Source organism: Vicugna pacos, chromosome 10 (assembly GCF_048564905.1).
Source record: "Vicugna pacos chromosome 10, VicPac4, whole genome shotgun sequence".
In the NCBI taxonomy this organism is placed as follows: domain Eukaryota; kingdom Metazoa; phylum Chordata; class Mammalia; order Artiodactyla; family Camelidae; genus Vicugna; species Vicugna pacos.
Window position 1 is genome coordinate 25,207,923 of NC_132996.1, and position 26,678 is coordinate 25,234,600.

At 38.8% G+C, this 26,678-nt stretch overlaps 1 protein-coding gene across 2 annotated transcripts in view; it reads right to left on the minus strand.

Moving 5' to 3' along the window:
• The window catches only part of UVRAG (UV radiation resistance associated), a 253,659-nt gene that overhangs the window by 23,079 nt on the left and 203,902 nt on the right, over positions 1-26,678 (minus strand). For both annotated transcript variants that reach the window (XM_006203319.4, XM_072969171.1), the window contains exon 14: positions 713-804. In XM_006203319.4, the coding sequence (XP_006203381.2) occupies positions 713-804 (92 nt within the window). The remainder of the gene's footprint in view (positions 1-712; positions 805-26,678) is intronic.

The window sequence follows — 26,678 nt, forward strand, 5'->3', positions numbered from 1 at the left end:
ATCTAAAAGCCTGATTTGAGTTCACATGATTTTGTTGTTACTGCCCATCATCCAAGGATTCGAATTAACTAAATAACTAGAGCCAACACTTTGTTTATTTAAGTTAAGTGAATCATCTCATGTCTTCTTTGCATCAGATTTTCCCTTCCCCTCTTTGTTGAAAAGGGTCATGTCCATCCTGACAAAGCGCTTTTATGCAGCAGCTTCCCTTCTTAGTACAACAGGCACTGACATCAAATATGAGAAACATTCTAGTATGTGTCTCCTGGTCTCAGACTAGGTCCTGATGGCCTGACCTATTCCTTGTCAGCTTTCTTCCCTTAGCTCTCACCGCCACTGATCCTGATCTCACTCTGTCCTTCGCCTGTTTTCTGGAAAATCCCTGGGGGCTCCATGTCTCCCTTTTATGAAGCACGTAGTTGTCCTCCAGTCTCTGCCTCAGCGATACACTCCAGGATTTCCTGCCCAGACAAACTTCTGATGATCAAACATGACCCCTTGGGACCTCCTCTATTCCATGAGGGCTTCACCCTCTTAGCCAGACTGGAGCTGAGACCTACACAAGCAGGATGGCTGCCTTTCCTTTTCTTCAGATACCTTCTTATAGAAGAAAACCCAGAAGGCAGGTGTAGAGCAATGTGGAAGTCAGGAGAGTTTCCTAGCTTTATTATCCACATTACAGTTTCAGGGTATCAGAGATAAAAGTACTCACCACCTGACCATCAGTCCATGCTCCATGAAGTTTTTCAGGTTAGGGAGGGTTTGCCTCAAGTCTGGAGTCCCTAGTCCATGTTGATATCTTAGCTGCAAAGGTGGAAAAATAGAATTAAAAGAAATCTGGGCAGGCACTAGGCAACGCTTCCCAAACATAATCCACTAAACATGTTTCATTTTTCCTTTTAAACTCTGAAAGAGGAGATGTGAATGTGCGATCCCAACATCACCACCCACACTCTTCAGATGGTGTTTAAAGACAGGCTCCTCGTTTCCTGTTCCCTTGCCCCCACGGTTGGAGAAGACTAAGAACGACCAAGTCAGGGATTAGGATATTTCACACACCCTAGTAGGTTTTGCTAACATCAACTCCAGGGATGTATACCGAAAAACCAGGGGTTCATTTTAGATACTGAAGGCTGGTAGTACACACTCTGAGCACATTCAGCCCTTCTTTCACTGAGCCTTCCCTTTGTACAATCAGGAGTAAGGGTCGTGTTGTATCCATCACTGATGCCCAAGTGTCTGACACAGTGCTAGTGCTCAGTCGATGCTTATTACACAAATAAAGGGCAAGTCACTTTAGACAGAGGCTGTGCTTTACATTATTTTTCTTGTGTATCTAACTTTCCTCTTTATCCAGAACCAGAGCACAGAGCTGTAGAGATCGCATGAAGAAACAATGGCTTGCTGGCAAGATTAGTTTTATTTATTTCTGCTAAAGGTTGATTTTCTCAGATTCAGTGTTTGTCTATGTGCCTTGAGTAACTTGCTAAATGGTTTTCGTCTGTCTGTTCCTTGCTTCCTCTCACTTTGTCTCTGAATACCATCTGCTTAACCAACTATAATAGAGATGGGAGGTGAGCAGACGTGCATGTTCATCCACACTCTCACACAGACACTGCACAGGAAGTGTACAACACAGCCTTGTAGAAATGTATTTTTCATGTGACATAATATATATGAAGAAAGTACTTTGTAAACTGCACACTGGGTACAAATGTGAAGGGTCATCAGTCTTGAAGTTTTATTTTCCAGCATCTAAATTTTTCCAGCACCTAAATGCAGCGAAGTTAAACTTTTAAATATTTTCCTTTTTTAAAAAAATAAAACCACCACCAACAAAACAAAGGAAGTCCTCTTTTATTTGTATCAAGTACTCAATTGATTTTTCACTTGTGTGAGTGAACGGCATTTTAACAGAGAAAGAGTTCACTCTCACTACATTGAACTTTTAAAGGAAAACCTCAAAACCTAATCAGTTCCCTTGAATGGTCTGAATACACACATAAAATAAAGAGGGAGAAACACAGAATGTTAAAGCTAAAATGTATCTCGAATATTATTTAAGCCAATCCTTTCCTTGAGCAGATGGGAAAACTGAAGCCCAAAAAGGGGAAGGAAATTCTCCAGCGCCACATGTTTCAATGGCAAAGATATTATTAGCCGGAGCCTCTTTTTCACAACCATGCTACTCCTTCAGCTACCCCAAAGTCTGAGGAAAAAATTGGTTTTAAAAAAACAACTTGAGAAGACAAAGGGAAAATATTTTTTTCCTTTTCCAAAGCTAGCTTGGTGACCTAAATCACCTCCTGAGATTTGCTGACCTTGAATTATAAGATCTCCTCCATATTAAATGACATCACTTCTTATATTAATATAAAAGCATTTTTTCCATACATTGATAAAAGCAAAATGGCTGACATCCCAATATGACATTCCTGAATTCATTGTTTCAATAAAAAAGTGAAATTGTTTACACATGGCATGGAAATTTCACCTGTGATTCATACTGAAAAATATTAAATATTCCCCCCTCAAAAAAACCTACCCCATACTAAAATAACACTAAGCTATGTGTCCCGGAGCCAGAACATAGTCAGTTGCCTGCCCCAGGCTCCACAGTGGAACAATGGAAGGTGGGTGTTGAATTCTTTTCAGAGACCACAATGAAAATTTCTAAGTCTGATTTCAACTAAGAAAGGAAAATGTGGGAATTTCAAGCCTCCACCCAAGTCTTAACTCTTCATTTGCTGCAAAGCATTATTAATTTTATAACAGAATCTTCAGATATTACAGCTTAAAGAGATCACAGAGATCATCTTTTCCAACCTCCATCCTTTCATACATGAAGGCACTAAGACTCAGTCAGGCAAGTGTCCTGCCCAAGGTCTCAGGCTGATAAGGGACAAAGTCAAGGCTAGAACCTCTTAAAAACAACTCTAAAATGTCACCTTTTTCATTTTCAACATGCAGAACTAAAACAGAAATTGACACATAATCTGCATATACTAAAATTTTAAAATAAAGTTTACATACTGGTTACTAAGTCTAAACTACTAAAAGGCTTATATGAATGAAAAAGCAAAAGTTCTTTGCTCTGCCGTAGTAACCACTTCCAGTTGTTTCTTCTTTACCTTCATATTTCTAAATAATATCCTTATATTAATATTTCTTATTCTTTCCCTCCCAGTTTGGACATCATCTGTGTTCCTTCTATGAAAAATGAGCATTTAGCTCTCTTACAGTACTCTTTTCTTAGCACATTTTCGTCTCTCACCCACAAGTTACCTAGTAACTTTTTATTAAAAAACATGAGGGTTTAACTGTCTACCTTCCAAATCTACTTCTCCTCATCCTCTCAAGATGTTCAAGTATTTTTGAACATATATTTTTTTGTTAAATCAATTTGTGGTGTTTACCTTACATATACAAAAATACTGCTCAGTGCTATGCCATGTAATATACTATTCATTTTTTGCCCCTTTATTTGTTTTTCCTGAAGGGATGACTGCCATTTCCCCCACTCTTGGAGTACCTGTCTTGTTGATAGTATGACTTGTTGAGTGCCTGTGTACCAATCTCTCTAGATCCTCCCCCAATTACGACAGAACCTTAAATCCTCCCCAATCTGATGAGAGGCACTCTATAACCTACCAAGCCCATTTCCCCCTGGTGCACATCATAGTGACTTGATATTTCTAGACCTTACAAAGTGATCACTATGATAAGTCTAGTTAGCATCTGTCACCACACAAAGATATTGCATAATTACTGACTATATTCCCCACACTGTACACTTCATCCCTGTGCCTCACTTATTTTATAACTGTAAGTTTGTACCTTTTAATTACCCTCACCTGTTTCACTCAGCCCCCACTACCCACCCCCTCCGCCCCTCTGGCAACCACCTGTTTGTAGCTATGACTCTATTTCTGTTTTGTTATCTTAGTTCATTTATTTTGTTTTTTAGATTCCACATGTAAGTGAAATCATACAGCATTTGTTTTTGTCTGACTTACTGCACTTTGCATAATACTCTTTAGTTCCATCCATGTTGTTGCAAATGGCAAAATTTCATTCTTTTTTATGGCTGAGTAATATTCCTGTGTGTGTATGTATGTTACATCTTCTTTATCCATTCATCTATTGATGGGCACTTAGGTTGCGTCCATATCTTGACTATTGTGAATAATGCTACAGTGAACATAGGGGTGCAAATTAACGTTTTTGTTTTCTTGGAAAAATACCCAGAAATGGAACTGTTGGATTGTATGGTAGTTTTATTTTTAATTTTTTGAGGAACCTCGATACTGTTTTCCATAGTAGCTACACCAACAGTGTACAAGGGTTCCTTTTTCTCCATATCCTCATGAACACCTGTTATTTCTTATCTTTTTCATAACAGTCATTCTGTCAGGTGTAAGGTGGTATCTCATTGTGGTTTTGATTTGCACTTCCCTGATAATTAGTGATGTTAAGCATCTTTTCATGCGTCTATTGGCCATCTCTGTGGCTTTGGAAAAATGTATTCAGGTCCTCTGTCTATTTTCCAATTGGGTTGGTTTTTCTTTTCTTTTCTTTTCTTTTCTTTTCTTTTCTTTTTTTTTTTTGATGTTGAGTTGTATGAGTTCTTTGAAAATTTTGGTATCATTTGCAAATATCTTTTTGCATTCAGTATGTGGCCTTTTTGTTTTGTTGATAGTTTCCTTTGTTGTGCAAAATCTTTTTAGTTTGATGTAGTCCCATTTGTTTATTTTTGCTTTTGTTTTCCTTGCTAGTGAGTTCTCTCTATATGAAGACTTTTATGCTCTAGTTCTGATTATTTCCTATCATCATTATTATTGGGTTTTTTTTTTTTTTTGTCTCCTCCTTCTCCGTCTTCTGTTACTTCTGGGTTTCCTTTTTTCTTTTTTTTCTCTTGCTTCAGACTTTAAAAGAAATGTCAGAGGCTTTTCTTTCTTTAATGTCGAGCAATCTTTAGTTGTCAGTTCATCTTTAGCAATGAGACTTTAAAAAGCTGTCAAATAGTCTGCACACTGGCAGTGCTTGCTGACTAGGGTGTTTCGCTGCAAAATGAGTGGATGAGCCCTTTCTGTGGGGGACACGCCCATCGAGTAGCTATCAATGCTGGGACTATTTTTTTTCAGATGGCACCCTCCAACCTTTTGCCTGAGGAATCTAACCTGGATTGCATTTTGGGAGTTAAGCAGGAAAAAGCGGTTGGGAAGCTCAGGGTTGGTATGCAGGGCTTTGACTGAATCCTCTTGTTTTCAGTAAGGTGTCTTACCTCTTGCCCCAGCATCCCAGGCAGTTCAGAGTTCAGAGCTTCTTGGGCTCCATTTTCTTCAGAAAGTAAACTTCCAGTCACCCACTGGGGTGTGTGCAGGGGTAGCTGCTTGCTTATGCAGAGTGGGGGGACTGAACTACTTCTCTTTCTAGAGACTTTGAACTAATCCTCCCATTTTTCGACCTATTCCTTATCTTACACTCTATGAGGTACTTGATACTTCCAAATCCTACATTCTTCTGGAGTTCTATGGCTTGAATTACATTGCTTCTTGAAGGCTTTAGGAGTTAGTTTTCTCCATTCTGCCAACTCAGTTTATCATTTATTTGCTTATGATTTTGTAAAACGTTGTCGACTCTACTACACCTGCTGCTGCACCACTCTGGCAGAGAGCTCTCTTTCTGGTCTCCAAGTCTCTCTCTAGGCATCCTACATCTGGTCATATTCTATCCACTCTCAGAGAGCCAACACCAGTCTGTCTCCTGCACGAAGCTCTCTCTAATTACTCCAGGAAAAGAGGCATATTACCCTTCTCCCAAATCCCTTCCTACATCTCCTTTCCTTTTCTGTCTTTGGAAAGCCCAGACTAACGGAAAGATACTCGATAAACATTAAGTTAAATTAATGCTGTATGGGAGGGAATGAGCGACATGACGACATATTGGAATGAGCTTAGAGGCAGAAGATCTGTGTGTGAACACCAGTGCTGTTACCTACAATTGTTTGACTTTGGGTTTTAAATGGAGATGTTGTCTGCCTTGTAAAGTTAAGTTTAAGATACAGTATATAGAGTACCCCAAACAATATCTGGTACACAGTAGGTGCTCAATAAAATACACCTGTTCTCATCATGTTACAAATATACCCTCTACGCTATCATTATCACCATTACACCTACCACTAAACTGGGCATTAAACTGGTGCTCAAAAATGGTTTATCACTTAACTAATTAGGATGAGATCCAGAAAAGGAGAAAAACAGAATTCAAATAAAAGGAAAAAAATCTTAAAAGTATATAGTTCACTTTTTTAAAAGCTAATTTTTACTAATTTGCTCAGTTTCTGACTACAGGCACTCCAGAGAGGCAGCAATAAACACATATACATACCAGTATCTTTAAAATAATTACCTAGTGAAACGGAAAGACTGACACAAGATGCGGGTGGTCAGGAGACCTGGGTGACAGACACACCCGTGACGTATAACCGTGAGCAAGTTTGGCACGTTCACAACGTGAGTGATGAAGGCACACGGGTCCTTTCAGCCCTTTTTCTGGTTTTGGTCGCTTCTGATGGTGTCAGAAGTCAAAGTTGGCTAAGAGGGTGTCAAATTTTATGTGTTCACTGAAAGGTAAGGTTTGATGGAAGAGTCTACAAAGGATACAATTCTGGGCACCTTAAGGGATGTATATAAAAATGGAGGGAGTAAAATGGGGTTCAGGCTTATGCTATACTAGACAGGTAAGGACGACCCACTATTAAAATGTAAATACTCCAGGAGAGGAGCAAATCAAAATTTTTAGTAAGTATTTCTTCAACAAGTTAACTCTCTGGTAAGGTACTGGTAGAAACAAGAAGAAAAAGAAGGAACAAGGCCAAGGAGAAAAGAATAAGGACAGACAAAGGGGAGAACGAACAATATTTACTAAGTTCCTATACATGCCATTCATACAACAAATATTTATTCAGTGTCCACCAGGCTAGGCACTGTGAGTCAGCTCTCTGTCTTTGGAATGACCGGCCTGGACCCACAGTCTGTTCTCACCGTATCATGGATGTAACCTTGAACGAGGTACATAACCAACCTAAGCCTTGTCTATAAAACAGGACCAACAGTGTCTCATACAATTGTTGTAAGAGTTCGATCAGGATTTTTACAGAGAATAGAAACCCCTGAGGCTGACTGTTAGAGTATTCATTAAAGCCGCCGAGGGGCTACCACTACCACTACCACTACCGGGTTTTAAGTAGGGAACTGAATGAGGAAAACAACCCCAGAGGCACCTGTGAAGGACAGGTTAACAGACTAAAGTCCTCTTTTCTCTAAGAAATCTTACTTCAACCTTCCATCCAAACCTGCCCTGACCAACCACCATCAGCACCACACTTCTCCCAAAGCAGCTCCCTCTGCTCTCACTTTGGATCAGGGAAGGCAGAGGCCAAGAAACCCGGGCAAATAAAATATTGCTTTGGGTCTGCCTAACTGCTTCAAATTAGTCTCTGAAATAAACACCTTTTGTAACAACTTCCTACTGCACCACCACCCAAAGAGTCTAAGCAGTTTTTAAGTGGGATTTTGGTTTCAATTAGCTTGAATTTCAGCTCTACTCTGATTGGTTTAGAACTCCATGGGAGCAGTTAAATTTTTGTGCAACTCTCTGGTAGGTTAATAGGTGAAAACCACACATAGATGATAAATTAGATGAGAAGTGGTGAGAAGCAATGTTCAGTGGTTTTCCTGAAGAAGTGAACAAATGCTACTGTCTACTAGCAAAAGAAAATCCCTATACTGAAATGACCAGGAAGATCTATCTAGCTTTGTGGTTACTGGAACACAAAAAAGGGGAAGAAAACCAGAGCAAGGAATGCGTCCATCCCTCAACAGACACCTATGGCCATGTCAAGTCCATTACCTATCTTCTGTTTTCTTCTCCCACATCACCTTTCTGTATAAAAATACAGTTATTTTTTCAAAGCCACATGGTGAGTTCATCTCAAATCACCATGTAGGCAGATCAACCATGATGCTAGAGCTCTTGTAGTTGAAATAAACTAGTTCATACAGCTTGATAAATGGTGCTCCACTGACTAGGTAAGACCCTTTGCAGCTCTGGAGATCATATTTAAAAATAAGTGTGACTGTACTTTTGAGAAAATAGATGCAGAGTTCTTGTACTCAGTGAACATCCTCCTATTGAGCTAAGAGGTCTAATTTAATATCAAAGGGCTCAGCTTTATTTTTATTTTTTAAACACAATTTTTCCAGGCCAGGAAAGACTCTGGGGGTTCAAGAATCATTTTGTCATTTAGGTTTTGGCAGGAAAAATTCAGTTTAGACGACGCTCTCTCTCCCTCTCTCTCTTACCCTTCCAAACCTTATTCATCTACACAAGGCCACTTATTGCGTGCCTTATGAGTTCCATATGGGACCTGAGCTAAGCTGCATGATATGTTTGATACAAACCGTCTGTTACCGTGAGGGAATGTGGATTAATACAATGCTTCAGTAGAGGTTACTAACAGATCCACACTTTCGTGATGGGATTACAGTGAATGTGACTACAAAGAGAACGGGTCTGGAGGAACTGAGAAAATAAGAAATTAAAAATGCACACATGCATCAAAGACTTAACTTTAGAACTCTGGCTTATGTAGTCAAAAATCTCTAGAGGACTAGTTATCGATATTTCAATTCATTTTTAAATGCTAAGGTTTTACTGACATAAAAAGAACTAGATTAAGAGCTTTAAAAAAAGGGCACCACCATGTCAAAAATGAAATCTGCCTTCCTAGAAGAAAATACAACTCTTTCAAAGATATGGAAAAGCTACTTAAAGAATATTTAATACGAGCAATAACATTGTTTCTTACAGTGAGTCACTGCAAATATATACCTCGAAGGAAAAGTATAAAAACTTGATTATGGGCCTCTTGCTGCAAGAACAACCTAAGTACTTTTCCATCCTCATTTATAAACCTTGCCAGTTCTTTTCCAAAACAGGTATGTTATAATGTAAATACCGGACGCAGCTGAGGCCTGCCATTCTGAAGTCTGAAGAGCCTACAAGTCAAGTCTAAAAGGTCTTAGGAGTAAGAATGGAGAAGTTTCTTCTATTTCTCCTCCCAATCATACTACCAACTACTCTTAGAATCATGGGGTTCATATTAGAGCTAAATGGCACTTTGAGAGCATCAATCCACCTGCTTCATTTACCCTGGGAGGTAAGTGAGAGGTTAAGTGGCCTTGCTAAGGATAACCAGGTTGAGTTAAGGGACCAGAATCTGAGTTTGTAAGTTCTAATCACAGGCTCTTTTCTTTGCATCATATGTTGTTTTTAACGAGGTACAGGTTATATCTGAGCCAAATTTATCATTATAAAATCTGTCATATTAAAAACACTTCAATTAAGATGGTCCTTTGCTTCAGATTCTTATGTCTGCCAGAAAATAACTAGAAGCACTATTAAACTGACGCAACTCGGGGGGTCAACCTAATCTGTAAGTGTGGTCTCCATCACTGCCAGTTCTTGTGAGTTGCTGAGGAGGGTCACCCAGCATACTGCAAATACGCAAGCAAAGCACAACTGGAAATTTATTACGGCAAGTAAATCAGACCCTTGCTAGCACTGTAATCAGCTTTAACTAGTGGTCATCAAAGAAAGGTTACGTTCTCTGGAGGCTGGAGGCTACGTGAGTGGGCAAACTTGTGTAGGATCCATCAGAGCGGATGTTCACAGTGTCAGGACCAGGAGGCTCCGTCCTGGCTCCCTGCCCTTGTATGAACAGTCCTGTGCACTCTGATATGCCTCAAGCTACCTTATAGTGACCTTTGGCCAAATCTGGATTCCTGATACCCTTGGGAGCTGAAACCTGCTCCCTAAATGGATCAAGTTTAGCTATTTCTTCTTCCAGTTCACTGGCTTTGATCTTGGTGTGGAGAGCTGGATCAGATCAAGGACACCACAGTTTAACAGAGCAGAGACAGTTTTCTAGAATGTCTTATAAATGGAACTGTAGAATATTTAGCTTCTGGTGTCTGCCTTCTTTCATTTGCTTTTGAGATTCACTCATGCTGTTGCATGTATGAGTACTTGGTTCCTTTTTATCGCTGAGCAGTATCCCATTGTATGACTATACAACAAACTGTTTATCTGCATGCTGGTTGGTAGACATTTGGGTTGTCCCCTGTTTGGGCTATTATGAATTAAGGTGCTATAAACATTTGGGCACAGGCTTATGTTTGGAGGCTCAGAGGCAAAGTTAATAAGCGGTAGAGCTTGATTTTGTACCCCGGTTTGTCTGACTCTAGCACTCTGAACTCTTAACCACTGAAGACTGAAAATGATATTGGTAATACCAGTAACATTTACTATTCTTCTCGATTTGCAGCCTGTGCCAGGCATGGGACCTGATGGCTTACTTACATCATCTCATTTAATCTTTATAATGACCCCAAGAGATAGGCTGTATAATTCCTACTCTACACATGACAAAGTTGAAAAGGTTAAAGGAGTTGTCTGAATTTTCACAGGTAGCAAGTAGAAGAGTCGGGCTTTGAACTCAACTCTAACACATCACATCCCCACACACAGTTGAAATACTGCTTACAAGTTGGTTTAAAAAGACTGTTTTCTCATTTCTCATTTAATTCCAATACTTAGAAAGAGACTCTCAGCTCTACAGGGAAACACTTTCCTTCTCTTGGTATTAGACATGTGACAACAGTTGCATCTCGACTCAGCTGTTGTTCAGTTAAGCTATACATATTTAAGTTGTTTAAAATCTTTGCTTGTAAGTTAATCCCTACAGCCTTCTCATCATTCTTTATGTCTCTGAACTTCCTCCAGTTTCCCTCAAAGAATCCAGTAATGAGGTGCCCTAAATGGAACACAGTTTTCCAGAATGCTCTTTTCTCTTATTAATGTTTTTTCCCCTTAAAATATTAATTTTACTATAATATCTACTTAATGTCTTGTGAAATTTTTTTGTGGAATTCTGACTTCACTTGGATTGCATTAGAGTCCAAGCCCCTGTGTCCATTGTTCAGTCTCTCTGGTTGACCATAAATAAATGGAGCTTCCAAAAAAGAAAAGCAAAACCAAAGAACTCCAAAATGGTAATTAACTGTCAAGTGCACACTGCCCCTCCAACTGGACGGATGCTCTTACAATTTGGTCTGTAATAATTTTGCTCTTCTTTGGATTGCACAATTCATTTAACAGAAAGTATAATTAAGTCATTAGATATGTAATCTCCTACAGGCAAGGTGTGCAAGGTGTGACGGGTATCACACAGTGACTCAGCCATGGACGCCACCCCGAAGGAGCTTGCCTCTTAAACGAATGACAACTAAGTGAACCCAGAAGTACAACCTTCTACAAGAGCCTGAGGGGTGGGAGAATAGGCAGAATTTTAAGATGACCCCCAAGACCTTTAGCCCTGGGGTTACTCCCCTGGTTATTTTATGGTTATGGCAAAGGGAGATTATCTGGACAGGCATAGTCTAATCACAGGAGCCTTTAAAAGCAGAGAGTTCTCTCTGGCAGGCAGCAGAAGGAAAAGTTCTGAGAGATTTGAGCTGTGAGAAGGGCTTGATGGGACATTTTGGTCAGAAGATGGAGGGGCCATGTGAGAAGGAATGCAGGGGGCCTCTAGGAGCCAAGAGTGGCCCTGGCTGAAAGCCAGCAAGTAAGCGGGAACCTTAGACCTATGGCAGCAAGGGACTGGATTCTGCCAACAATTTAAATGAGCTTGGAAGTGCATTATTCCCAAGAGTCTCCAGATAGGAGTCCAGCCTGACCAACACCTTGATTCTGGCCTTTTCAGCCCCCAAGCAGAGAAACCAGACGAGCCTGCCCAGAGTTCTGACCTACAGAACTCAGAGGTACAAACATGCATGTTGTGTAAGCTGTGAAATTTGTGCTAATTTGTTATAAAGCAAGAGAAAACTAATACAGGTGGAAAAGTTTACTTCTGCCCTTTACCTGAAGATACCTGGAGTGAATGCATGGGGAGAATGTGGCCTGAGCAGCTCCTCGATGGGCAGGTAACACTGGGTGTCTACCATGTGTCAGGCACAATGGGGACAGCTCTCCACAAGGACACAGAGGTTTTAGTTAGCGAATCATATTTTGAACATGAAATACATGCTGGGATATACTTTAAGTGCTCAAGGGGAAGGGGTTTGAGACACTGAAGAATTATCCCCAACTTTATCTATTTTGAGGAGTCTGAGTTTTTGTTCTCCAGATTCTCTAAAATATTTTGTAAGATCCTGTCAGGCTCAGAGCCAAATTTGGACGTTCAAGTTTTTGGAAGACAGACTGAAAAACTAAAGAATAGATGAATTAACTAGTTCAGAACAGGACAAAATCTTTGGTTGTTAAAGCAAAGCACAGCATTAAGTGACCTTGTTTATCAAACTGGAAAAACATACCAGATTGTATATAATGATCTTTTTCAAGTATAATGGTCACAAGTCAAAAACCACAATATAAATAAAGATGTTCACTACCTACCACAGTTAATTAACACAAATCAGGTAAGAGAAAGAATTAAGAACTAGAAAAACTGGGGGGAGGGGAAGAGGTAAAAATGACCAATTTTTAGAAATATGATTATACATCTAGAAAATCTAAGCAAACCAACTGAAGACTCATCACTAATTGAGTAGAAAATTTAAGAACAAAAATCAGTAGTCTTCCTTTATATAAATAACAGTGAATTAGACTCTGACACGATGCCTTTTTAAATAGCAACAAATATAAAATATCTACAAAGAAATATAACCAAATGGTCTACATCAAGAAAACCTTAATATTCTATTAACACTCTGATTGCCCACTGTGGAGTGGGTGCCCTTGAGGAAACACAACTGTCGCTCAGATTTGTGTGACACGGTGATCAATATGTTAAGGGGAGCAAAAGGAGGTCTTAATAAATGGAAACTCACCCTATTCTTGGATAGGAAGATCTGTTATTATCAAGATGACATTTTTCTACAAACCAATCTATAAGTGTATTTTGATACTAGTAAAGATATCAGTAGGACTTTTTAGAATTAGATAAAGTAACTGCAAAGTTCAGTTTTATTTTGGTAAATAATACAATTCTACACCATTTTCTATATGCTAGGCCCTTCTCAAGTACTACACAAATACTAACTTATTCAATCCTCATTGTAAGAATTATGACAAAGCAGGTACTATTATCATCCCCATGTTACAGATGAAGAAATTGAGATACAGAGAGATTACATAATTTGCTCCTGTAGATCCTACACAATACTTACAACAGGACTGTGTTACTGGCAGAGATCTATTTTATTTATCATTAAATACCTGGCAACTAACATCATGCCAGGTACATGGTAATTAATAAACTTTTCTTGGGAACTGAGTTGCAAATTGCAGGGATGAAATCCATATTTGTTTATTTGACTTATGGAGAAATCTCTGGGAAAAGCTTTCTTGAAGTGTAGAAACCTAAGCCATAATCTGACGGAAAGAGAGCTGAGCCAAGCTGGGCAGTAAATACTGGGAAAGAAGGCAAGTCAGTGTAGATGGAGGAAAGAGCCTAAGAAGCTCACAGGCAGGTAAGTGCATTAGAGGAACATGTATATGTAGCATGGATATGTATACATATAGGTGTATATGAAGAGGAATGTGTATGTGTAGCAGGGTGTTGAGGGGAGGAAGAAAGGATTGGCCAAGGAATCATTTGATTTAATTTCTTACAATAAAGTGGGAATACAATTTTTTCTGGACAAAGTGAACTGAGAATGAAGTTTATGCAATATGTTAATAATCTGTTTTTGGACAACTGTCTAAAAAAACCCCCAAAATAATACAAAAAAATCAGCATAAATTTTAGATTGTGTTAATGAGATTTGGTAAATGAGAGCTCCATTGGTATTTAAGTATTACTCGCTGGCATTATTTATTTATAACCTTTGAACAGGTTATGACACAAAACCACCCCATCAAATCAATTAGCTGTTCAAGAAATATGCCAAGGTTAATGAACCACATGATCTTCTATCATCAAACTGTCACTTTCACATTAACCTCCTAGCTAACTTCCAAAATTCTTAAATCAAAAATAATCTAATAAAAAGCCAATTTAAAATGTATGTAGTATAGGAGAGGAACTAAAAAGTGAAAAGGTCTTGGGCTGGAATTCCAGGTTTGCAAGCTAACACCTTTGTGACCTTGAGCAAGTCACTTAACCCCTCTGAGGCTCCGGTTCCTCATCTACATAATGCATATAACAACATTTGCTTCATAGCATTACTGGATGGAATAAATACAATAATGTATGTAAAACTCCCAACACATTCTGTGAGTTATAAGTATTTCACAATTGTTAGTTCTCATCCCTTTTCCTCAATAGCTATTCCTAAGGACAGTACTGTTTTTTATACTAAACCATTAATGCTGTGCCTTATTTTTCTACTTCCCTCATTACTTTCCAGCTTCCTTTAGTTAAGACTATATGTTGTTATTTTTGGTCTCAATGAAATCAGACATGTCTTGGATGTAACAGACCACAGTCTTAAAAGACAAGAGTCACTAAAAAGGAAACATCCACGGTGAACAATATATTCACAGTATTTTGAAGCTAAGAAATGCCAAAAGACTGAAGTGAGGGGATCGGAAAATTGACAGAAACACAAAAGTGGGGTGACAGGTAAAAAGCGTAGAACTATAGGAGGTAAAAGGCAGACTTACGTTCTGAACCTAAATCCATCAGTGTGTGTGTGTGTGTGTGTAGTGTATTTATTTATTTAACAAGTAAGAACATATACGTTTCAAACAGAACTTGAGCTAGATATAAACTAGCTAGAGCAGCAACACCAAGTCTACTTCTTTTTGTTCCACCTTCAGTCCTGTAATAGGTACAAAGAAGACAAGCAGCTGGAATCATGTGTGCACTCAGCCAGTAGGTACTGAACACCTATATGTGAGGCCATGGGCTGAAGTTACAAAATAAAGAAGAGGCAGTTCCTGCTTTTAAGGTAATAATAAAATGGAAAAATCCAAAACATAAATATATGAAAGAGTAATAAATAGCACATTAGAGAAAATGATAGGAACTCAGAGGAAGGATGCCTAACCAAGTCTAGGGGAGACAGGTATGTTTGGAAAAGAAGTGATGACCTACTTGGCCACACAGTGCAAGATGGATCTTACTAGGTAAAGAGTAGGGAAATAGTATTCCGAATAGAGGAAACTGCGTAAAAGCACAGAAGCAAGAGAGAACATGGGAAGCAGCACACAGTTTGGTACAGGAAAAACAAGGGACGATTTTAGGGTAGAGCATGGTTACTATAGGAGTAATAGCCTAGAAAGACCGTAAGCAAGGTTCCAAGCTCCGAGTGCCCCAAAGAGTAACCAGCATGTCAGATGACAGTGACTGGGTGTGATGGAGAGTGAACAGTTAAACATCTCCAAAGAAGGATGATGTTTTTACAGGAGAAGGGAAAAGTCATAGTCTGGAGAAACGACAAACTACGCACCCCTCCCTCCTCCATCCCCTTCTGGCTCTTGTGGAGTATCAGAAAACAAGTCTCCAATGGAAGGGGTTCAGGTTTCAGTTAAGATAAAGAGAAGAAAAGAGTTCTATGGCTACAAGGGGCTGGGAAGCCCCGTCTCAAGGTGTCTGGAGGCTCCTGTTTGGGTGAGGATGTCCATGAGGTCGACGGAACAGCACCAAAGGCTTCACATGGATGAGACTGCCTCACTGTGTTCGACAGAACTGCGAAGTCCCTGGTTAAGGCACCATCAGGAGTCTGCTCTAGTGACAGCTACTGGAGGACTCTGAAGCAGCTGAAACAGTTGACTAAAGAAAGGGACTGCCTCTGGGTATTTGTAACAGTCCTCAAGGTCCTAGCTCATGCAACAGGCTGTTCTGGGCAAAGCTTGATGCAAGGTTTACACTGAGATGATGTAAGAGTCCTGGTCAGGCACAGAATCATATGGAACAGAGGAGAACCTTAGAAGGCACTTGGTTTTACCTTTTCACAGAATAGACCCATTTTCTAGGGCATCTTTGACAATCATCTGTCTAGCTTTAGTATATACGCCTGTAATGACCAGATTCATCCCCCAAGCTTTCCATTCCATTGTTGGGCAGTTCTGTCTGACAAAAAATACCATTTCTCATGTGAACCTCAAATCCCCCCTTTCTGATTTCTATCTATTTATATTAATCTAAGCCATCAGCAAGGTCGAATTTTACTCCTTCTTCCCCCGACAGCCTTTGAAATATGAAGATAGTGATCTTCTTCCCTTGGTCATATTCTTTACTTATGTTTTTGACTTGTTTAGAGTAACTATATATGTAACATACATTCTTCCAGGTTTATCAATAATTTCCATTACAATTTTGATTTCTATCAGATCAAGTTGTTAAATAGCCATATTAAAAGTAAGTTTTAACAAAGGGATCCTTGAGTCCCCAACGGATCTTTGTTTTGTCTGTCTCACTCAGAACTGCAATATGTGAGAACACCGACTTTTAAATTTTCCTGCCAAGATCCCCTGTGTTAAAACCACCCCAGCCTCACTCACATTATTCTGCATCCTTTCATGTGCTCCACACCAGAATCCAAACACCCAGAAATACTTGCCATTCCTTAAACAAGTCTCAGACTTTGATTCTTGACACAGCTATGCCTTTGCCATGCTATGCCTTTAGTCTGGAAGGTCTATCCTAGTCCTCTCCATCTCTGGCTTGTCTATTAAAATCCTACCCTCTCTGTAGGTATAGTCCAAATGTTATACACTGAAAAGCTTTCCCTGATTAAATCAATAAGAGGCAAAATGGGTATCATTTAATGCTGAGCTTCTATGTGCCAAGCTCTTTGCCAGGTTCTTTAATACTATATCCTATTTAAAGTTTAGAAACCCTCAAACGTCCCTTGGTATCAGTGGGGGATTGGCTCCAGGAACCCCGCAGATACAAAAATCTGCAGATGTTTAAGTGCCTTATATAAAATGACGTAGTACATGGGCCCACCATATCTGCAGATGCCAAACCGGCAGATGTGGTGGGCTGCTGTATTTAATCTTTGCATCACAGATGAAGATACAGGTTCCGAGTGTAAAGCAATTCCTAAAGGTTACACAAATAATAAGACCAATAAAACTCTGATCTATCTGATTTAAAGCCCCAGAATATCAAATAACGCTGTTCCCAAGATACTGTTTTTATAACATGTATATTATGGATAAACATTACAGAGAGACAGAACCAGTCTTCTAACCTACTTCCCTCCCTATTTTCACAGTCTAAGTGTGTAAATGGTCTCAAAAGGTAATACATTCCTCATCACTTAGCATCTCATCAAAAAAGATAACTCTTAGGAATACTGGAGAAAAGTGTTGGAAATTAGAGGAAATATTTCTGATCTCTAAGTTCTGTAACTCTCTAGATTTTAATTCTTGACCAGGAAAAGACAAATATTCAGAAAAGCCTGGTTGTGGTTTTTAGACGTTCACTAGTTGTATTTGGATCTCATTCTTCTACTGTTGGAAATGCAATAAAATCAGGCTGAATTTGGTTAAAATAAAGAGAACATTTTAAAGTTCACTGTTTTCTTTTACCTTTTAAAAACCTTCTTCCTCCATTAGAAACTTCTTTTGGGGACTTGTGTGTTAAGACGGCACACTGAAGCATGTACATTTACTTTTGCAACCTCCAGAAACTCCAACAACACGTTAGTAATGGGATTTTCTCTCTTTATGTTTCCATTGTTTCTAATGAGAAGACAGTAATGTTTTAAATTATTGTGCCTGGTACGTATTGTGTTTATATGCAAATACAACAAAGAGAGAGAACAGGAGAGGTTATAATAATAACAAAACTTTAGAAGCTGAAAAGCAGATGGACAAGTGGTAACTAACTTCGCAGACTTTAAAAAGTTGAATCCAAAGCCAGAAGAGTGGGGCTGAGAGGCGATGTGAGCTACACTTCAAGAACAACTATCTGGCTCTGGAACTGAGAGCTCCATGTACTTCCTAAAGCAGCAGTAAAAACTGGGGTTAGGAACGAAGACTGGGTGACCATTTGCAACGTATACAAATAGTGAATCATATGTTATGCACCTGACACTGATACAGTGTTGTATGTCACTTATACCTCAATTAAACAACAGGAAGACTAGTTGAAAATCTGTAAGACAATTGTATTTCCAGATCCCCTCCACAGAGTCAGGCAACAATCACTCTTAAATCCCAGCAAATAAACTAGAATTTTATTCTTCGGAGAGAGAAACATCAGCACAATTAAGGGCTGTATTGAAAACAAGGTGATCAAATGAGGGTATGCATATTAAATGCTGAGACCACCAGTCCTCTTTCCCCTTCACTCTGCTTCCAGAATACAGGCAAATACTTCATAGGTGGATAACCGAGAGAATCTTGACAAGCCCAAGAGGAAAAGCCCAAGCAGAGTAACATTAGGTGTTTCCTCAAGAAAAGAGCCCAGCCAAATGACCCTACGGTGAACCCCACAGTTAACAACCTCTGTCCACACATGAAGAGCTTTCAGTGTTTTCCAGTCCTTTCCTCTTAAAAAGAAATATGCAATCAAGTATCACCAAACTTGTAAGAAAAGCTTCTAATGATATTATCAATATCAAACCAAAAACAAAAACAAGAATAAAAATTGTTTAAATCATTAATATGCTCAGATGGATACAGGAAAATACTACACAGGATGCTATTCAGAGAAAAAGAGCCCTTGGCAATATGAAAAATGAAAACCAGAAGGGCAAGATGTAAAGTTAAGGGAATCTCTCTGGAGGCAGAACAAAAAAGACAGAGATGGAAAATAGAAGAGAAGAGATAAGAACGTTAGAGGATAAGTGTGGGAAATCTAATACCTAAATAATAGTAGTCCAGAAAGAGAGAGAAAAAAAATAGAGAAGAAATCATAAACAAAATAATTCAAGGAAATTTCCCAGGATTTAATGACTTGAATTTTCAGACTAAAAGGATCCACTAAGTACCTAGCACAATGGATAAAAATAAACTCAAAGACTCATCAGTCTGAAATTTCAAAACACTTGAGGACAAGAGGAATCCCTACAAATTTCCAGAAAGAAAACAAAAGGAAGCAAAACAAAGTAAGTAAACAGATCACATTTTAAAAAAGGGGAATCAAATTATCTTTAGGTTTTCAAAAGTAACCCTGGAAGCTAAAATATAATGAAGCCAGAAAGGAATAAAGATATTTCCTGATTTACAAAGTCACTAAAATTTACCTCCCTACACCGTTTCTCAGGAAGCTATAGGAGGATATGCTCCAAGAAAACAAGAAAGTAAACTGAAAAAGAGGAAGACATGGAATCCATTCAGGAAATGGATTTCAACACAAAAGAAGGGATAGGAATCCCCAGGATTATAGTAAAGGCATAGAGAGCAATCAGAGAGATTGGAGCAGGTCAGAAGGCTCCAGGAGAGATTTCTTCTAAAGATTAAATTGATTGAATACCTGACAAGTAATTGACTGTGTATCTGTCACATGTAAACATCTTGAGGAGATTTAGATAACTGCTGGAGAGTTTGGGGCAAACTGAAAATTATTCAAAGTGAAAATAAGAGAATCATAAACTTAAAAGAAAACAAAAAAAATTAGGTAGGAAAAAAGTAATCATAGTATATACTGCATGGCTTATCTATGAGGGAAATTTACATAGAAGCAGTAGTTTTAAATGCTAACCTATACTGGTAGAAAGGGATATGAGTGCACCACCTCTTTGGTGGTGAAAAGCGAGCTAAATTCTCCTCTTTCACTGAAGGAAATTAGTGATAATCAATCCTAAAACAAACTCTAAGAAGTTGCATTACTATCAGGTTATTTAGTGATTTGGAGGCAAATACTAAAAGAGACTCTCTTAAAATTACTGAAAGTGGTTGCCTTTGAGGAACAGGGAGAAATACTGTTTTCCTAATAAACCTAAGGAATTATTTGCCTCTTTAAACTAATAGCAAGTATAATATAATTAATGGACCAGAACTCAGGGTTGAGTTATCTAAAGACACAATCTTTTCCCCTCCATTTTCAGAGCTTCAAATGGCATCACATCACACATCCTTGTGAGCTGGTAACAATCTGTCCTATATCGCCATTATAAATACACTAGTTGGGTTATGCACAAGGGCAGCAATTTATTACTGCATCTGAATTAATTAACTAAAAATGTCAGTGAAAGACAAACTATTAGAAAATGCTGATAACACTTTGAAAACATTTGTCAGCTCTTTGTTTGACTAGAAGAGAAAAAGGCACTCAGTAACATATAACAATTTATTACCAAAGGAATGGTTTTGAGGGAAACGCTCATTTACTGTATAATTTCTCCTTCATCTCGCTCCACTTCTCAAAGCCCTGCATTATCTTCCTAGACACATGCAAAAGCCAAGTACATTTATACATGAAGACAGTAATTTCATCTGATACAAATGTGCAGTCTCCCTCTCCTTTCAAATGGCAGGCTATTCCCTTCAGTGTTGAATTCTTTGTCCTTAGTCCACATAGGAAGGTCACTGATTCATTCTGTCTTCCAGGCACAAACCTTCCTGAGTCCATTTTGTGTGCTTGGCACTGGGTTAGGAGAAAGGGATGAGTAAACTTCCATCTCTCATCCTTAAACAGTTTATCAGTCCAGTAGTGGAGAGACACACACACAATAAATAGCATGAATATGAGAATATTGAGATCCTTGGCTGTTTTTAAACAACATTCAGCACGGAGAACAGAAGATAAATAATAACTCCGCCCAAGACGGTAAAGAAAGGCTTCACAAAAGAGACAGCCTGGCTGGACAGTGGAGAACGAGGAGAGGGAGCCCGTGGATGATGGGAGAGATCAGGCAAAGGGAGTCAAAGAAGCAAAAGCAGAAGGTGGGCCTCACCTCGGTGAAGAAGTTCAGCTCTCCTGGCTTAAAGGGCCAGTGGCAGGGGTTTTAGGGTAAGAGGCAGCAGAAGGTGAGGCTGAAAGGGTGGAAGAAGACAGATCATGTGAAGCCTCTGCCATGCTAAAGTATTCTTTTGTTTTTGTTTTTGAGGGAGGAGGGTTGTGGGAAGGCAGCCTTTGGAAACTACTGGAAGGTTTTAAGCAGGGGGATGATGTGAACAGATCTGAAAGGCTCTTTTCCCCCTGCTTTTTTTTAATAAGAGTGCTTACTTCAGGTATGTGAGCAGGGACTCCACCTTGGAGACAATATCAAATCACTTCACAGAAATCAGCCAATGAGAAACCACAGGGGCACTACAATGGTGTGACCAGCGCCACTATTGGCCTATAAACTTTAATAAATGCCAAGTAATATCAGGGTTCAGAGAGGCCCACTATAGTGGCCATGGGTAAGTTATTAAACTTCTTTACTCAGCTCTAAAATGGGATTAGAAAAGAATTTATTCTGTCCACCTCAAAGATGGTTATAAGGATCAAATAAAATAATGTATACAAACTCTTTTGATAAAGTATCCTGATCCTTCATCTACAAACATATGACTTTGGGTAAGGTGTTTAATTTTTCTGAGCTTCAAAGTCCTCATTTGTAAAGCAGGGACAATTCCATCGATCTTATAGGGTGCTATGAGGGCTCAAGTGCCTGGTCTGATACACAATATTTGTAATACTATCTTAGCCATTCACACTGGCTTATGAAATATCAATTGGTCAGTTATGCAGTCAATTCACTGAGGACATGAAGTGTATAGAGTCCTGATTAGTCAGAATTCCCAGGAAAAATAAGCAAAACTGGAACAAAATACCACCATACTGTTCATGGTCAAGCCAATCTCAGAACACAGCAACCAGCATCTATAAGCTAAAAGATTTCTCCAGAATTTCATTCAGGAATTAACCAAGAATATGTTACTATCTCACTGGCATTCCTGTATGCCCACATACATTCACAAGCATGTGTGCATGTGCACGCGTGCAGAAACATGAGGACTTGCTAAGGAAAAATAAATCTCTCACACTTGAAAATGAAGGAACTGCACAGGCAGCAAATCTCTGGGTGAAGGTGATGCAGTGGGTTACACAAGCCAATAATTTATGTTAGGGCTTCACAAAATGCTAGACGTTAGGAAGCGAACCAAAATAAGTCGAATTACATCAATAAAAAGGTATGACTAGCTGTGCTGCCTGGGCTGGGCTGCTGTATCTTGCTATAAATAGAAATGGCTAGAATTTGGATGACTAACTAAACAGCGCAATAATAAAAACAAAACATGTTATAATAGCTGCTGCTAGATCTACAGCCTTGGGGATCAATGAAATAATGCCTGTTGTCATATACATGCAATCTCGTGGATTTTGTTTTTGGGGAGAAAATCAGTTCAGATCAGTTCTAAACTAGCAATTTGCCTAGGTTTTGATAGGTCTGTTATGGTTACGATAAAATACGATCTTCCGTATTAAATCACTTATGACCTTGGTAAAATATTACTTTATATTAACTGACTCCTGGGACACTTTAATTTTATGAAACATGCACTTTAGTTTTTAAAACTATGAAGGCAAAATTAGATATTCCTGGTCTACTACATCAATGTTAACAAACCATCAAAGATCTGGGAAGATATGGGAAAAAAAATACACCAAATCTCCATCTAATTAGTTTCAAATATGACAGGATACCTTTCAATGTAATTAAAAACAATATACAGCCAATACCTTAAATCCTTAAACATACAAGGAACAGGTCTGATTGGCTTCCTGGATTCATGTCTCCTTGCCCAAGGTCATTCCATAGAAGAAGGTTACCAAAGTGAAAAAGGTTGTGGGAAAATTCAATACCTACTTTAGGGCAGAAGTTAGCAGCTTTACAGATATGTGATGACAAGTATTTCTGGAATACGTGGTGAAAAGAACAAAAGAAAGATTATAGCTCATAGATTAAGTTAGGGCATCCGAGTTAAAAAATGTGCCATCATGGAAAACAAACTTACCGTTACTGTAGGGAAAGGGAGTGGGAAGGGATAAACTGGGAGTTTGAGATTTGCAGATACCAACTACTATATATAAAATAGAGAAACAACAAGTTTATACTGTATAGTACAGGGAACTACATTCAATGGCTTGCAGCAACCTATAATGAGAAAGATGAAAACAAATATGTATGACTGAAACTTTATGCTGTATACCAGACATAGACAACACTGTAAACCGATCATATTTCAATTAAGAATTGAAGAATCAATTAAGAAAAAAATTTGTCTTACATCCTTTCATTAATAGGCTCAAATTTTGAACTGTAAGTATGTAACTGGGAGATAAAGTCACCTTTGCATCACTGAGGGAATGGGACTTTGACGTCCCTGGACCTGTGAAGGAAAGTGCATTTCAGCGGAGCATCACAAACTGTGGGCTCAGCAAGGTCGTAACAGAGCAGCATGTCTCGGCAGGCACATGGTACCTCGCAGGCAGAAGCTCAGTGAGTATTTGCTGATAAATGAGTTGGGAAGAGGGCCTAGAAATATGACTGACAAACCTGCCTACTTTGACATCTGATCACAGGCCCTGAAGCTGACCAATGCTAACATTGCCATTGGCTATCACCGACATATGTAAGAATTGGCCAATGCCCAGCTTTGGGTGGTTTCTTCCATAGCAGACAAGCAGGACAAATATGATGAAGTCTCATACACAGAGAAAAAGAAAATCTGATTTTTAAAAAGATGTATTATATTTTGCTTTTTGTATTTGACTAAACCACGATGTTACTCAAAGCGCCAATATCCATTAACTAAGGAGCTTGGGCCAGAATATAATTAAATACACTGCTTTCTTCATTGAGAATGTCTTGATATAAAAAAAACGCATCTGAACTAAGCAGTATGTTTATAGACATAGCTGACTTACATTTGGTACAAGTTCCTTATTTTGCCACAGACGGGTAACATGCTGATCTGTGGAACACACTTTGAGCATCACTGGTATAGACAACCTTGGCACATTTTCTACCCTAATGATGTTCCTCTAAAAAAAAATAAGTTAGAAAATTATCACTTTCTATTAGAAGGGGGTGGGGCATAAAGGGAACAAACATTTTATTAAGTATTATCATGTTCTAAGTTTTTAAAATATACTATTTAACCTTTACAATAACCCCGCATTGGCAGTATTACCAGTCTGAACTGAGGTTCAGAGAGGTGCTAAACTTATCTGAAGTCATGCAACTGGTAGAGAAGCCATAAAATGTGTCCCTTAGATTTTCTGCAGCAGAGAAGATAATTAATTGGCTGATGGCTCCAAGCACTGCGCCTCTGGATGCTCACTGCATTCAAGCCACACTTTCTGCAGGCTGCTCCTGGCCAGCAACCAAGCACAGCACTGGTGCTAAGGTAGGCCCACTGGGTGAGACACAGGACTCCTCCAATGGGCACCCTTGGCTTGAGGACTTCCTATCAAGCTGGATGAACCTTCCTTAGAAATGAGTTGCAGTCCAGGACCCTTCCTACCCAGCCCTCCTTCCTTCCCTCTCTGTTTCTACAAGTATCACATCTGCACTGCAATCTGAAAGCCCTTCCCACCTTCTTCCACTCCCTCCTTCAATAAATCTTTTGTACATCGAATCCTCTCTTACAGTCTACCTCTTGTTGAATCTAAACTAATGCAGATCTGTGGGTACTGGTACTCAATCATGTGATTATTAGTGGGGAGGAAAATGTTAGCATAGAAATAACTACCGTGAGTCTAAGATATTGTGCTTTATTCACAGTAAAGGAAGTTTGGTACTAGGAGCAAACTAAAAAGGTGCCATTGCCTAACTCTCTTTGTGCACCTGAGATAACACACTCAAAGTCGGGACCAAAGGTGGAAGGTAATGATGGTGGCAGTGAGACTAAAAGAAATGTGTGTGTTAGGAAATTTGCCAAATTGCCACTTCGTGGCATTAATCACTTCATACCACCAGTTTTGAAAAAGCAATGGTAGCAAAACCCCAAAGCAAAACAGAAGGGGACCATGCTGCTGCTATGGGCCCCCAATAATTTATGGATTCTTCAAACAGAAAGTCACATTAGCAACTTTGCCAAGTGTCTCAAATGGACATACTAATGAATGGGACTGAAGAGGTATTTATTGAATATCTATTTTGACTAAGGCAGTGTGGTGGGGAATTCATCAGAATAGTGAGATCGTATATACATGTGGACTATTTTTCACATGGGGCATTTTCTTTTATACCCCCTCACTCATCAGAGCCTCGCACAGTACACTCAGTGAATACTTTTTGGCTGTCACATAAGATACACAAAACTCTGTACATATTCTAACTTTCAAATTTAACTTAGAAAACAAAGATAATTTATAAAGATAAAGTACAGGGAAACTAGGATAATATATTTTGTTTCAAAGAGGAGATTATATAAAAGTAAGAGATATTAACTAACTTTTAAAATAAATGGTATTATGTACATTTTAATGGCTATGTTTTAGAGAGGGAAAGAGAATAAAAATGACAACATAATAATGGATGTCTTTGCTTTTCACATCTCTCACATCTTACCAGAGTAAAAGATTATAGACCATTACTAAAAGCTTTGCGTTCTCTTGTACTCTGAAATTCAGATATTAATAACTCCTTTTTAGAAATAAATAAAAAGCACTGATGGAAGATGTAAAGTGCATTAGTGTTCGTGTTATCTCTCCCAGTATGAATTTAATGGGTATCTTAATAAGGAGATATAAACTAATGTCACTGATGAGGAAATATATCCCTCACATCCTTTAGTAGCCTCCAGTGGACTTGACGGTGACGTCTGGGTGGAATTACTATAAAGCAGATGATGAATTAGTGTTGAGGCAAAGGGACACATAAATGTGTCTCAGAGCTGAAATGATCATATTCTATATCATAAGTTAAGGGTCAACTTAAGTGACAGTACAGTCAGTCCTAAAGTGGGCTAACCAATTTGGCTAAGCCCACTGCTCAGAACTTGCTGAAGCTAAGCTGTTTTGATAGCTGGGCCACAGGCTTCCTCGACTATAATAACCTGAAAGTAACATTTATGTGTTTTAAGTCTCTTTTAATCTCCTAAATACCATGAAGTGATGTTTATCAGATTTTAAGACACAGGCACATTCCGCTCAGATGATTTCATTCTCAGGGGACCCCGTCAGTATGAAGGCTTATTAAAAGAAAGTGAAGGTTCACAAGACTTTAGGAAGAATCCTAAGTGACATTACAAACTAAATCTAAAAAAAAATTTTTTTTGGCTAAGCTAGAGAAAGTACTTTCCTTTTTGTGGTTAGTTTAGCGGCTATAGTTCAGCGAACTTTGGGTAAAGTGACCGCCACAATTAGTAAATCACAAATGCAGGTGTTGTTTCTCTCGTTTTCTCTTCTAATTAGGTTCAGTTTTAACACTCAGTGTAGGGGCTTGACGTGCGAGTGGTAAATGCCCAAGTACCCACAAACTCACATACTACCAGGCATCTGGGAAATCTTCCAGACTTTTAGGCACATTTTTAAGAAAAGCTGTCTATCTAAAACTCAGTCTACTGATTAATTCAGAACTTATTTTTAAATTACTTATCTTTAAATGGTGACAAAAATTGTTTCCAATTTATCTTTCCACAATATGAAGGAGAAAAACATATAAAAAATAGTCCATACGTATTTGTTTAAGTGATTTAGTTAAAATTCCTCC